The sequence below is a fragment of the Taudactylus pleione genome, unplaced genomic scaffold (genome assembly GCF_031769625.1).
Source record: "Taudactylus pleione unplaced genomic scaffold, aTauple2 ptg000093l, whole genome shotgun sequence".
Classification (NCBI taxonomy): Eukaryota; Metazoa; Chordata; class Amphibia; order Anura; family Myobatrachidae; genus Taudactylus; species Taudactylus pleione.
In genome coordinates this window covers 1,390,108-1,405,871 of record NW_028284495.1, presented here as the reverse complement: position 1 = coordinate 1,405,871, position 15,764 = coordinate 1,390,108, and the positions used below count along the sequence as shown (strand labels likewise).

The 15,764-nt window shown below is 40.7% G+C and overlaps 1 protein-coding gene across 4 annotated transcripts in view; it reads left to right on the top strand.

Annotated features, from left to right (window-relative positions):
- The window catches only part of LYN (LYN proto-oncogene, Src family tyrosine kinase), a 116,550-nt gene extending 101,130 nt beyond the window's left edge, over nucleotides 1-15,420 (top strand). For all 4 annotated transcript variants that reach the window (XM_088469527.1, XM_088469524.1, XM_088469526.1 and 1 more), the window contains exons 11-13: nucleotides 4,548-4,701; nucleotides 6,981-7,112; nucleotides 11,983-15,420. In XM_088469527.1, the coding sequence (XP_088325653.1) occupies nucleotides 4,548-4,701; nucleotides 6,981-7,112; nucleotides 11,983-12,185 (489 nt within the window). In that variant the 3' untranslated portion in view covers nucleotides 12,186-15,420. The remainder of the gene's footprint in view (nucleotides 1-4,547; nucleotides 4,702-6,980; nucleotides 7,113-11,982) is intronic.
- The last annotated feature ends 344 nt before the right edge of the window (nucleotides 15,421-15,764 follow it).

The window sequence follows — 15,764 nt, the reverse complement described above, 5'->3', positions numbered from 1 at the left end:
ATTGCCAGTCCCATATTTATTGTGCAACTTGTGTTTGAGATAAACTTGCAACTTCTGTCTTCTCTGAACGTTTTATTATTATTGCGCCTTCATGAAACCCTTTTTTCACCTACCCATGTTCTACCAATTGCATTGCTGCTCTACTATTATGTATGTTAAGATGGGCAATTAAAAGCAATATACATTAGTATCCATTTGTGAGTGGTGTATACAGAATATTCAGTATCTATGTGTATACAGGGGATGTAGTTAGTTTGCCGTTGGACACGATGCTGGCTGTTGAAATCCCGAAGTCTGAATCCCGATCTGGAACTAAACATAGGTGTCTAAATCCTGATGCTAGTTTAGATACCGACACCGGAATCATGACAGACGACATCCCAAAACGTAAGTATAGCGGGGCGGCTTAGGTGTTTGCCATGGGGGGGTGGACTAGGTTTAGGCACCATGGAGGGGTTAGAGTTAGGTTAGAGTCAGAGGGCGGCGGGGAGGGTTAGGGTGCGGGGTGGAGAGGGTTAGGGTTAGAGGCAGAAGGAGGGAGGGTCGGGATACTGAGCATTAGGATGCCGCTGTCTGTATTTTGACAGCTGGCATCCCGACTGTCGGTATTTCATACCCAACCCTGTATACAGTATGTAGCATCCAACAATTAAATACCTGTATATTGATTGCACTGAGAAGAGACATTTAATTCAGATGTCTACTACAAGTATATTGCTAAGCTCTTAATTACTATATGTGTGTAATACGCTTTCTGCTAATTCAGGCACATCTGTGGTAGATCACATAAAATGAATAATATCTGTGATATTCAGTCATTTGTAGCACACAAATGTTTGTGGAGGAATTTATTATAGCAAGATAGTAATATGCAGCTTTCTCGGATGTGGTTACATACTGTGCCTTCAGATTATACAGTAAGATCACAAATAATAGGCCATATAAGATAATTGGCCACATGGACTGCCAAATTGCATTAGTCCAGCAAACTGACCATGACACATTGTCAGGGGCGTCTTTAGAGAGGAAGGGGCTCGGGTGCACCACACACCCTGCACCCATTATAGATACGCCCCTGCACATTGTACATCTGGTAGCTGTGCCCTCCCCTCTTTACTTCTACTAGTGATCTCTGAATGTGACCCAAATGTAACATCTTACAAACTGCAGAAAGTGACAGTGTCTCTGTAATTTAGCCACAGGATTTAAATCTGCAATATGCTATTGCAACAGGAGGCATCTGGTGTAAATACATGCCTTCTGCATGCAGTGGCGTCGCTAGAGGGTTGTGGGCTGCTCTGCATCACCCCCTCGGATGAGGTTACCGAGCAGAGTTGCAGCGGTGATGGGTGATGCATGTCATCCACACTGTGCTGGAAGAGGCTGGGGGCTTCCCAGCAGCTCCCAGAGCACTGAACAAGCCAGCACGACGAGGACTGCACAAATCAGGCCTTGTGGCCTTGCGGGCACAAGGCCATGCCCCCTTTCACATGCACACACACCTTCAATGCGCGTGAGGGATTGGGAGGTGCAGCCCCAGGTGTCACCAACAGTTGTTTGCATGCTTGTGTTATACACATCGGATAACTTGCAAGACCATCGGTCATCTGAGTAACCCTCAGGTTATTCAGATGGCAATCTCAAAACTGTAGCCAAGGAAATCTGCATCAGAAGATGCAGACCCTAGTCTTGGTAGTCCCCCACCCCCCAAAAAAACATGGAGACATGCCCCCTTTCCCGGGAATGCTTGCTGGCCCCGCCCACTCCCTGCCCCCAAATGGCCGCAACCTGTCAATCAGGCTGCGGCTTAAGAGGCACTACAAGCAGTCTCACAGGACCTGTTCTGCACATGTGCAGTCCCACCACCATCGGGTTTGCGTACAAGTCTGAATTAGGCCCGTACTGCAGTAGTTGGACAATTTGTTTGGAAATTACCAAATGGATGACCAAAGCTATCTGTGATCAGAAAATCCAGAACAAATCTTAATGGAATCTTGTAGCACATTACACACAAGGACAACGTATTGATTCTAATTGATCAGATCCTTTAACCAGATATGCGTTGTGCGTTGTTCCCAATGATATGTAAAATAAAAGTTAAAACTGTCATCTTACATATTCCCTATACGGCACTATGTAGCGCCTTCAAAATAAAATGTAATAAGAATAATAATGTGTATTGTTACATATAGTATGTATTAAATGTACGTTTGTCTATGAAGGTATAAAATACATCAATATATCGTTCAGTGTGTCTGCGGGTATGTGAATGATGTCGTGTAACAGATAGATCACGTCGGCCATTCGGCGCAGCAAATGCGATATATCTTGCAGATATACTGTGTGCATATGTCTGTGTGTACGGGCCACCTACCGACCCATTATGCTGGCCACAAGAACCGCCGACAATGACATCACAACTGGGAGGGCAAATTTAAATGCTCACCCAGTTGTTATGTCTGGCCAGACATAATGAGCGGGCGATTGCCACGTGTGTACGCATGCATACCAAAACGGTCGCTCAGTCAGCGAGATGGCCGGCTGCTGGGTCAGTTAGGTGTGTGGGTGTGTACCCCACATTAGAGATGAGCAGCATCTATTATTCAGCTTTAGAATCTGGCAGTGAGTGCATCAATCTTAAAAAAAGACAAAACTAAATACAATTTTTTTTTAGCAATACAGTACTTCCTCTTTAGTGTGCTATACACTGTGAGCTGGGATTCTGGTATGTTTATTGCTATTTCTAAAACTGTAACAAGAAAAAGGAACTGAGACCATGGAAAGAATATTGACTGCAAATTGCAACAGAACTTAGAGAGAGGAAGTGACAAACATATGTACTGTAGCATAATCTGTAAAAGGTATCATTGCTGCAATTCAGTCATTATCTAACAGATGAGTTTACTGCTCGCAGAGTACTGTGTTGTGAACGTAAATAAAGATTATCACAAGTGTGACGTCATGACTGTGGTTGGAATTCTATATATCTGGAAGTTCACTGGTACACAATGTAAACTTGGCTGCTTGTGGTCCGTTTGGCTGGTTGGTTGTTAGATTTAAGGCACATATCGTTATCGTTCATTATACTGTGCAGTGGATATTGAGCCGACACTGAACCATATATCATTCAGTCCCAGCACCCTCCCTCATCCCCAAATCTGCACAACCTGATGAGATCGTCAAGCTGGATAGCAGGTTCAGGCGATGACAGATGCCGACAACGACCAGCGGGAGCGCGCATCACTGGTCGTTGCCGGCATATTCACTGCACGTTTAATGAACGATTGAACGATAATATTATCGTTCATTTATATCGTGTAGTGGATATGCGCCGTTATCCTATTTGGTCAGTCAGGTATGTAGCAGAATTGGACAAAGACAATTCATTCATCCGGACTGCTCAGTGAGGTTATAGGAGAGTAAGATGACATTGTTTGATAGTTGTGGAGTATGAGCCAAGTACCTTATTTACTGTCACAGAACATTTGTGATTTTAAAGAGACTTTAAACACATTAAATAAATGTAAATGAAATCAGTGCATTCCCCAGTTCTGTGGCAAGGTTCCTATGGTTTACCAGTATGATACATTTTTAGTTCTAGTTGGAAACTTGTTTTACCACCTTACCCAGTGGCAATAAAACATGAAGTTAGTTGTGGGTCAGGTTTCTAGATTTCTGCATTCTGCCGGGGGAAATATTATAACATACATTTCTATCATGGCTAAAGAAGCTTAGTACAGACAATCAGGGTTTTTGAAAAAGCAAAATAAAAGTCATACATTATAAGTAATACAACAGATATTCATACCTGCCAACATTTTCAATGTCAAAATTGGAACAAAGAAGGAGATGTATCAAGGCTTGATAAAGATCCCACAAACCCCACACATTTAGGGCCTTGTTTGGAATTGAACCCAGGACCTCAGTGCTATGAAGCAACAAGCTAATCATTGCGCCATGGTGCTGCCCACAACAGTGATTAGCCTGCTCAGAAATTGCTAACCCCATTGCAAGCAGTGAAAGCCCAAGCTGGTTATGGCATCGCAGTGGCTAATTTATAACTGCGTTCTAAAGCACTGGCACGTCTGCGTTTCTCAATCCACCCTCCCCCCCCATCACCACCACAAATGCTCACTTCCTGTCAATCACTCTGCAATGGGTCTGCGTGGTCACTGCGATCACAGTGAGACCTTTGCACACTGCAATGCATGCGCAAAATTCAACAATCGGCCGTCTGCGTGCGTAATCGCAGTTGCGATCGGTAATGAATCAGGCCCATAGATTGCCTCCACTGGGGCATGGGCTGATGTGAATTACTAAAATATCCTCTGTGAAGCGCTACGGAACATGTGTGCACTATATAAATAACTAACCAATCAATCTGTCTAAACCACGTCCAGATCAGTCCAGACCATTTCTCAAATGCTCAAAGTCAGATCATATATTCTGTCTAATAGACTATACTTTGCTGCCCTCTCTCTGAAAACTGGACTGTATTCATCTCAATCCTTTATATTTTGTAGTTCATCAACTAATCTCTATTACAGATTGCAGAAGGTATGGCCTACATAGAAAGGAAGAACTACATCCACCGGGACCTTAGGGCTGCCAATGTGCTGGTCTCCGACTCTCTAACCTGTAAGATAGCTGACTTTGGTCTGGCTCGAATCATTGAAGATAATGAATACGTAGCACGAGAAGGTATTGTTTCTGCCTTATGTTATGCTTGAAAACCTGATTTATAGTTTAGCATTAATCTTACTCAGAACTAGGTCTACTTGAAAACTATAGATTAAATGACAGTAACTAGTTTTCTGATCCAGAGAAATGGGAAAGAAAGGCATTCCTGGCATTAAAATGAATTTGTCGCATTTATGCAGGTCATTATTCTGCCTAAACTGCTATTGGTTCACTAAAAAAAGTGACCCCCACTGAGAAAATGAATGCATTAACTGTACAGGATGTTGTGTATTCTCGTATTGATCTTAGATAGCTGCCTTTACTCAGTTCAGATTGTGGGCGGGATGCATCAAAACATATTCTGTGGTCAAACCTCCGAAAATCAGGTTTCGGAGGTTTGGCTGTTTTACGCATGTGCACCAATCTCCGGAATGCGGTATATTCCGGAGCCTGGATGTGGTGGCCAATGCTATCTGAGAGTTGCCCAATAGAAGCCTATGGGCTTCTATTCCCACTTCCCCCTTCGAGGGTCCCTCCCAGCACCCCCCGTGGCACGTGTGTCACTCGACGCATGCACAGAAGGGCTCCCGGGTCCTAAACCCGGAAATCCTTCTACGGCAAAGGACAGCTACTGAGAGAGCTGTCCTTTGTGATTTTCTTCAAGCATACGGCATTAGTAAATGCCATTATGCTGGCATTGAGTGGCGGGATGCATCACATTCAAAATGCCATGTGTCATGCATCCCGGCCAATGTGTTGAATGCGTTTGGTAATGTTGTACCGCAGAGGAATAAAGACAGCTATTGGCAGTAAGCATACATGTTATGTTTCTTAATAAGAAGTCCAAATGACAGACCTTAGGGCATGTGTTCTTTTCTGTGGCAGATTGATGAACCTAGATGTTTTACTTGCAGGGTGGCACTGGTACCTTCCCCTCTATGCAGAGTGCCACCAGTGCCACTCGGCATGGATACCAGGGGGATAAGCATGCATTATAATTGCTAGCTTGCACAGACCAACGGGCACACAATCACTTGTAGTGCCACTCCAAAGTGTTGGCCTCCTAATAAAAGAAATAAAAAGTAGTGTTCCCGTTATATAATTAATTAAATTAGCACAAAGCATTAAAAACATAATATTGAGCTTAAAACCCCCTATGGACAGAATGTACTGCTCAAATGAGGCACCTAACACAACATTAGTTAATCTCTGCTGAGACTGTCTATTTAAGAGCTGGGCAGCCAATCATGATCTAAATACATGGGACCAGTGACAGATTTTACCTGGGGCTGCGTGGCTGCAGCTCACCCAGTAAAATTTGCCACTCCTAGAGAATACAGTGGATTCCCAGCACTCTATGCTAATCGCACATAGGATAGGCTGTCCCAGGAACACCTTCCACTGGGACTGCCAGTCCAGACTGTGATTAGCAGAGATTACTTCCAGTGGCAATACTCTCCCCTGCTATTTTGCCAGCCTTACCTCACATTTAGGGGCTGCAACCAATGCAGTCCCTAGAAGTTCTTTCATTATTTTTTTGAGTGCATGTACAAATCGCACATGCACACATTTGCAGTCCCCCTGCTCTGATAAAGTAGACCTTGCGGATTAAAATGTGTTGCTTGCAATGCCGATGTTCACAAAGTTGAGCAATTTTTAAAAACTGCGCATGTGCGAAAATTAAAAAAAAAACTATGGTGCATACATGAGACAAAGTTGAATACATAAAGATGCTGTTGCGATTGGGACAAATGGTATCAGTATTGTGGGTATGGGTGTTCCTGGGTCGTGGCTAGAAGTGAAGGCAAAATAAAATCCTTCACAGGTGTCTTATGGGAGGTTCTTGGGTGTGTCAATGCAAGCGGCTGGGTTCTTAGACACTGGCCTACTATGCTGACAGAGAAGCTACTCCTGCCATAGAGCTGGTGCACGTGTTGATGATGCACCGATGGTGGCGTCTATAGAAACATCGGCAGTATTACAGCGTGCAGAAACCCTCAAAGCGGGTGTTTTAGTCCTTGCAACATTCAGACACATGCATGTACACCAGGGATAGGCCGATACTAGTATTTGCATATTATTGCTGAGTCCCTCTCTGAATCAAGCCCTTAAAGTCTGGTTTGCTCCTTAGTAAATCGCTTCATTCACAAAGCGCACATCAAAGCTCTTGAAAACTGAAATGTGAACAAACCTCAATTCGGTAAATCTCCCGCTAAGACTGGCCGATCACAGTGCTATGGACACTATATTATTCTGCTGGAAGATCAAGCTGTTTGAATGTCATCTTTTCTTTTTTTTAGGTGCAAAATTCCCCATCAAGTGGACAGCGCCAGAAGCAATCAACTTTGGATCATTTACAATAAAATCAGATGTGTGGTCCTTTGGAATTCTACTATATGAAATAATTACATATGGAAAGATCCCATATCCAGGTACAGTACATAGGAAAACAGTCACATAGCAACTTGTGCTGTTATTATACCTATGGAATGAATAAATGTTATTATGCTTGGCCCAGAATGCCAGAGCACTTTCAGTTAGATGGTGAGGTGTAATAGACAATTACAACCACAAACTCGTTTCTTTGTTGTAATGGAAACCTGCTTTGGGGTTGAAATAATGGTAACTATGCCTGTCCTAGCAACCACAATATCAGTAACAGTAGGAGATTATTATTCTGGCAACACCTTTCTGTACTCTGACGTGGCTTGTACAGAACAAATGTACAGTGATACACAGTGCTTGTTTAAACAGAGATAAGGTAACATTAGCATCTTATTGAAGTAATCATAGATTATTTTATATCCTGCAAAAAAACATATAAAACTAGCAAAAGTGACTTGTACTTCTTCTGCCATTATGAAATGATAATTAAATGTGCACACACAATTCTGACCCAAAATGGTATCTATACATAGCTGGGCCATACATTGGGCTGGGCCATACATTGGAGCACTGTGCCATTTGTCCCCAGCACAGAGAGACTGGATCAGTGTCAAATTGGATGAGATCCAGCTGCTAGAGTCTAGCGGGATTATTATTGGGGCCTGTTTGTTTGTAAGATGCCCCACACACAGACTATACACAGTTATATTAGGACAATTGTTACCTAAGTGCGGGGCCAGCGTAATACAATATGAAAACATAGAAAAGAAATGACTAATACATCTATAGTCTGCTCATCTAGAGGCTGATTATCAGTCGCACGGATATCTCTTCACAGATGCAAATGGTGAGTTTTTGTATTCAGCACAGAAGCAAATTTAAGAATTTTTGCTATGTCCGTTCTACTCGAAGGCGGTATCCAATTAGCCCCGAACATTGTTCGGGCACTAATGAATTCTTTGGGGCAATCCAATTAGCCCCGAAATCCGCCCCACGCCGGCACTTCTCTGAGCTTTTTTTTCAGGACCTGATGTGTCCCGAGAAAAAAATCCATGAAAAGTGCAGTTTTTTTGCCCCTGAAATGGTGAAAACACATAGGTCCATGAACTTATCACATATCTTATGTGTCTTCATGAGAATTATCCTATTATTTAGTCCAAAATAATAGGATAGGGGGAAACAAATTGGCAAAAAACGGGGATAATCGGCAATAAATCCCTGTTTTTCACCGATCACGTGTAATTGGATACCCCTCTGAGTCTTAGACAACCTAGCCGGATCTTTCTTTCCATGAAATAGGGCATTTTAGGGTGGGAACTGGGCAGTGGCTAAGCGATTGCTGACTTGTGAGAGCGTCATGAGAGTGTCGTGGGCGTGTATCAAAAGCTCCATGCGATTCTTAGTCATGTGTTTGGGGAAGGGAAGCTTCCCTACACCTGCACCTACAGCCACTTTGAGTGAGATTCAGAACAGCCCTAGTTTCACATTTACATCTATATGCTGTTATGATTTTACTTTTCTTTTGGAATTTGTTTTTATTTATAATTACATACACTATTATTTGTTTGTATAATAGGTTTATGTCCCTTGTATTTATGAATACTTTTAATGGATGAGTTCTCACCACAACTGTGAGGATACATTTCTGTTGTATGGACAGGTGAGGTGGTATCCATCTCAAGATATACTTATCCAGTGTTCTGGACCACCTAATCTGTTTACAGAAATGATTACCTCTCCCACTTACTATTAATGTTCCAAATATAGCTGTCACCACTTAAGAGTTTTTCAGGAGCAACACTCTTCAAATAGGAATCCTTAAGTTCTCCGTACAATGACAATTAAGTATGAGTAATTATTGCCTCAAATAATAACCTGTAGTAAAAATATGTAGCATGGATTGGCCGAATACATTGGCAAAATGGACCTTAGAAGAAGCACAGTGACCAATCTTATTAAATGAAGCTTAATATGAGAAAGATACTGCAATGCTTAAAGTATATACAAAGGCAATTAATAAGAAGGACATACTGTACAAAGATAGTATTGGGATAATACTTTTTACCCCTTTTTGTTTGTAAGAAAAATGGAGCAGTTCCCAATATCAGATTGGCTTCCCGAGAATTGTACACCATTTCAGAATTTGACATGCCTGTCTGGGCTGTCACATAGTACCCCTTTTTTCCTTGACTTTGTGTATCAATACATATTAGCAAAGATCCTGCTTGTCAACACAACATGTTGGGGATGGTCTTTGCTATAGGATGTAGGTTTATGACGTTTCACAGATCAAGAAATTTGGGGAGCAGATTAACATGTCATGTGAACATTGGCTTATTGGTAAGTCACCATACAAAACTTTATGACCTTCCCATGAACTGTTATCTGTTCCCCGATCTGAGCATCTCCTTCTGTCTCCAAGCAGGTCAGAGGAGAAAAACCATAAATTTGAACAGTGGTCAAGTAAATACAAAATTGCTGCTTCCCAGTGCGTAGAGTACTTCTGTGTTCTGTTACTAATATTGTTACCTTTTATTCTTTAGATTTGTATTTATACCTTATAGAGCCAAAATGTTAATTTATTTTAACCAACTTCCTCCAATCAGAAATGTATATAGTACACAAGTCAACTTTCGGTATTGTGTTATTATTGATACAATTGTCTTATGAAATTTATACAATACTGTTATAATTAGAGTATCCTTACTGAGATAAGTCTGTAGTGAGTTCTTAAGTCCATAACGAAGAGAACTTTGGAAGAGAGGTACTTCAGAGGATGAGTTGGCCATTAATTGGAAAAAAAATTACTTACCAGTGTGGTCACCTTTTGGTGAATTTGCCATACAGATCACTTGAAAAGCACTACAAATTGCTAAGGCAGCACTTTACCAAAGAACAGGTCATCACCCTCTACTTATAGACATCTTGGCAACTCTGATCCTCGGGCATCACCTCAAGCAACTTTTGGATATGGGATTTTGTGAACAACTAGGTTCATCAGGAAGGGTGTCATACAGTATCAAGTTAGATCTGCAAGACATCATTAGATGTCATCCTGACATGTTAAGTTTTGTTATAGAGAATGCAGTTCTTCGGATGGAAACTATTGTTGACCACTATGGAGGATACAATGAACAACTGTTATGCTATACCAATGATTTCTTTGTGAAACTATTTGTAACTATCATCTGAAGTACCCATTATCTAAATGTCACTTCATTACGAACCTTATAACTCTCTCTAGAGTGCTCTAAGTAGAGATTCTTTAATTTAAACAGCCCTGTATATACTTTTACAAATTACATTACTCCATAAGGAAAACTTCTTTGAGTCATAAAAGTAAATCTTTAGACTAATTGTGAGTGCCAGAGAACATGTAGTCACCATGATAGATCTTAGTAGGGCTTGGATGGATAATGAGGGTAGGAGGGAATCAGATCTGTAGTGTGCAGAACAATGGGTCAGGATATCTTGGGATGGAGAACAGCTGTGGTTAGAAGAGCGGTAAAACAAATACAATAAATATCTTTCATGGGCAACTGACCCACTGATGTGTGTTTTGTTTCAGAACTTTCTTGACATTTTGAACGCATGTGTTAATAATACAGATATAGGGCCTGATTCAGAGCCGGACGCAATTAGCGCTCGCTCGTCCAGAAAATAGGGGTGGCTATTCAAATCAACCGTTCGCTCTTTGCGGTCTGTTCACGCCTCTAGGTCTGAACAAGCGAACCAAACTTGCGGTCGTTTTTTGAAAAACTGCGCCCCCTGGCCGCTCGCATCCTACACCATGTCCGCTATTTATTAGATTAATCGAGTACATCAACCAGGGTATGAACTGCTCGCTATTCTTGGGGTTGGTTTTTCCTACCACAATTTTGCGAGCAGTTCTGACTATAAAATAACCCAGTGACGTGGTCAATGACGCTGCTGTTTTAATTATGCACACCCATAAAACGCCCGTTATGACCTTTAAGCACGCCTGCGTTCGGATCTCCACTCCCCGTTTTCAAGCACCTTCCCCCGTTACCATCCACATACGCCTCTTTCTGTCACTCAAATTATCAGGCATTCGCTATTTTGCGAGCACATGAATTTCGACCGCACTGACTGGTTCACACATGCGCAGTTGGGCAAACATCGCTCAGAGCGAACGAGCGGCCGCTTATGAGCGGCTCTGAATCAGGCCCATAGTTTGTAGTATTTTAAAATTGTGTTTCTCAATTCATATCAGGTTCTAATAGATATTAATAGTTCCATCTGGGCGATTTAAGCTAATACAGGATTACAGCGAAAACACTGTTATATGGTTCAGGACTCAACAGAAGTGCCTGATTTTCCTCTAGTGATGAAATCTACAAAACATGTATGGTTGGAAGTTGGAACTATGTGAAGTTATACTTGGAAGGGGAAAATTTATCCTGAAATTTTTTTTTTCTTAAGTCATACATGCCTATCCTCCCGGTTTTAGCGGGAGGCTCCCAATTTTTCGGGTAACCCCCCACACCCCCGGAAGGGTAGGCATTTCTCCCGCATTTTGCCCACTTCCTAGTGAAGTGGGCAGAATGAGAATACCCGCTGCGATCTCGAGTCTCCGTGAAGGGGTGGAGCTTAAGACGTGATTCTGCATGAATCACAGCTTTTGGCCCCGCCCCCTATGTAAATTTTATCCAATCGTGGCAATTTTACCGCAAGGGGGTGGGGTTTAATGATGTAAATCATCAGGCCCCGCCCCCGTCGGCCCCCTGCTGTTTCTCTTACTCAGGCTTCTCCTGGGAAGAGATTATTAAAGGTAGACAAGTATGTATTAAGTATGACTTGAAGAGACAGCTGACAGAAAATCCAAGAGTTTGCAAGTAAGCATCATGTTCTAATACTGTCCGCTGATATTGTGTAACTTTTTCATCGCCATTTTAGGCATGAGCAACGCAGATGTGATGTCAGCACTCCAGCGTGGATATCGGATGCCGCGCATGGACAACTGTCCTGAAGAGTACTATGAAATCATGAAACAGTGCTGGAAGGAGAAAGCGGAAGAGAGACCTACGTTTGATTATTTACAAAGTGTGTTGGACGACTTCTACACAGCTACAGAATCACAATATCAACAGCAGCCATAGATCATGGACAAGTCCCCTTTTGTATTATAAAACTGACTGAACAGGTTATTTCAGTGCTCCTTTCCCTAGTTAAGGGCACCTGGAGAATCTGCAAATGCTGAATAACCACGTCCAGTAATGTACTTTCTAACCATGGCTTTCTGATTTCTGTGTCATCAGAATATATGTGGGGTACATTTTACATGGAGTCTTTGGCATCAGATTCCTAGAAACTATGAAAACATGTGTACATAAAAGACTGTAATCTTTTAGTATTTAAAGGGGGAAGATAGATAATCCAGTAAACGTGTGCCGGTCACCTACTCACAGCTGAGGCAGCCATTTTGTGGACTGTACCAATATGTTTAAGTGACAGGTACACGTGATGGCATGATTTGCCTAAACCAACAAGAGTCCCTGCCACATCACTGTTTCATAAATATAACCAGATTAACAGGTTTCAAATATTTATCATAAGGTTTTCCTTTTCTGCAAGAGCATTGTTCTGTAACTGAAAAAGCAGCCAGAATATAAAACCACGCGTTTGCTCTACACACTGTATACAAGTAGTATTTAAATTGTCTTTGTGCCTTTATATTCTATACACAACATATAAGGCAATCTGTTTGTTTTACAGCAGCAAGGTCAGCAGGTGAGTGTGTTAACATATATCACACATATAACAAATTTAGTGGCTAGAAAAATGTAAAGCTAAGTATTATCTCAGGGATTTTAATAAAAATCTTCGTTAAATATCCATGAATACATATACAATAACCAGTCTTTATAGCATGTTTGGCTTCTTACAGCTTAAAAGGAAGAATTAACTGTAAATGAGACTTATTACATGAAGTTGGAAAACAGTACAATATGGTCTCTTAGTTCTATTTTATTTGCAATATTTATACTGCACAGATAATAAAATATACCTTTTCAGATATATAACCAAAAATTTCGGCAATATTTGTGATGTTTAGGCTTCGGAGAGCGTTACCTTTGAGCTCTCCTAGTTACATTTTTGTAAAATGGTGTAAAGATGGGCACAGTGTGTTCCCCATTGTGCAGACAGCCCTGTTCACAGTGCCACTTTACCCAACCACAAGTCTACAACTCCATTGGAACCAAGATGTTGTTAACCTAGAACTTGTATTTAATGGAACACCCAAGTTTTATATTGGAACTCACACCAATAAATTTAAGACTTAAAAAGCATAAAATACGATAAAGAAAAGGAAGATGCCAGAGCTGTGAATAACAACCCTGCTTAATTTATCTGTTTCTCGTTATGAATTATTTAATATTATGTGGAAATGAACCTGGCACTCCATGTTCTTGTGTGATATCATCAACTTCCTACTACAGATAGTAGGGAACAGATTTCTTTATTGTCCCAGTAATAGTAAAGGATCTAATCTATTGTCATTGGAAATGTAAAGTATATGGCTTATGCCTAACCTCGTGCCTTCAGTTCCTATTTCCCTGGACCATAAAAAGGCCATTCTATATGAGGCTATAAGAAACGTTTGGCTGAGTGTGAAAGGCAGTTTACACAGTTTGACTAATGTCATGATACTATGTGGATTGGGGCCATTGTGTGTAGAGAGTGACAGGTCATGTCACTTATTTTGTAGGTAGAATGGGAGTACTTTATATAATTTAGTACAGTGTAGAAAGCAAAGGCACATAACGATGGCAATCTGTGTAAGTTGCACTGACCTTTGTTGTACAATAGAACATCGAGGGCAAGTTACAGGTAAAACTAGGTAAGCTCATATTTGGCACCTAGATCAGGGTGACCGCAAACTGTTGGATTTGAGAGGCTCGTGAACTAAATGGAGGGGTGGCCGGCCAAAGTTGAACATGTTCACTATTTTGCATGGGTTTATAGTTACAAAATGAATCTAATACACTTAATAACCTTACTTTGGCCCTTACTTGCAAATTGAACAATAGTCAAAGAGGCATTTGTAAGACAATAGTGATTTAATAAGTGGGGTGGAGACCTGTTGCACATGTATATGTTCTGGGCGTGTTATCTCACTCTGTGACCTTAATTATGCACATAAATAGGCACTGAGCACATGAATATGTGATCATTTTAAAATGTTCCATCTATCTTACAAGAATTAATATTTACAAAACTTAATATATTGTATCTTATTTCTACTAACCAAGACTCAATTCACACATTTAACTGTAAGGTTCTACAAGTGTTTGCTGTCTCCTTAATCAACTTTGCAATGTAAATCTATTTTAGTAAAATTATTTTGTTATTGCTAAGTATATTTTCCTTGTCTTTTTTTTTATGGTTAATTCCAATGTTACAGTATATAAACCGTTCTTTGAAATACTGTAAGTATAAATGACAAGTGGGGAATATTCAGTGCACGAATGTTCACCACTTTTTTTTCTTGCTTTAGTTTGTTACAGATACGTCGTCTATAATTTAAAATACATATGAAATGATTTTCATATTTTGGTGTATTTTCCCATTTACATTCCATTGAGGCAGTGGCTCCCAAACACAGTCCTCAAGGCACCATAACCGTTCATGTTTTAAGGATATCCATTGCAGAGCACAGATGGTTAAAAAAAACAAAATGACTGAGGTACTAAATAATTCTCATGGGCTCAATTATTATAAAACTGGGAATATTAGGGTGCATAGAGGAACGAGTTTGGGAACCATTGCATAAAGGAACACTTAAACAAGTAGGTGGGCTTGCTTACTAGGGCTTGTTCACAGGGGCACTGAAGCATTGATAAATCATGTACTTAGTCCTCTGTTAAGTGTTGAAAATCTGTTCATTAACACATCAGCATATTGTATCATATACATCAGGGGTAGGCAACCTCTGGAAGTTCAAATGCTGTGGAACTACGTATCCCAGCATGTCCCGCAACAGTTTTGCTGTTAAGGCATGCTAAAACTATGGTGGGGCATGTTGGAATGTGTAGTTCCACAGCAGCCAGATTGCCACAGGTTACCAACACCTGATATACATTACAGTGGAGATATTTGGGAATGCTAATCGGAGGGACGACACAACTATGCAGTATGTACTTCATTGATGAAGTTTTTCTGCATTGAAAGCTATATCAATAAAGAGCAGGAGTGACAACAGGTTTTTTTTCTCATACAAAACTAGTGTATAAAAGTTTTTATTGTCATTCTTTATAGTGAAAATGAGTATTGAAAATGCTGAACTTATAATATGGAACTCATACATTTGCATGGGATTATATTATATATGATACTATACAAAAACATGTTTAATTAAAAAAATCTTAAAATTAAACATCTGAATGTGACTTTTAGTATAATAAAATGTACATTACAACAGTTCACCTATGTGTTAACTTCAAAAAGTTGGGTAAGGACTGCTAACGCTACTAAATTAGGCATTTAAAATACATGCTTACAGTTGTTGCTAGTTATAGTAGGTATGCATCATGTATGTAGCCTTTTCTGAGACAATATGTATAAAACACAAATAAATAGCAGGAGTGGGACTTGTCAATTAGCAGCTGTTTAAAGGAGGGTGTTAGACTCCTTAGTCAAAGACAGTGGTTCTCAAAACACGGTCCTCAGGACCCCAC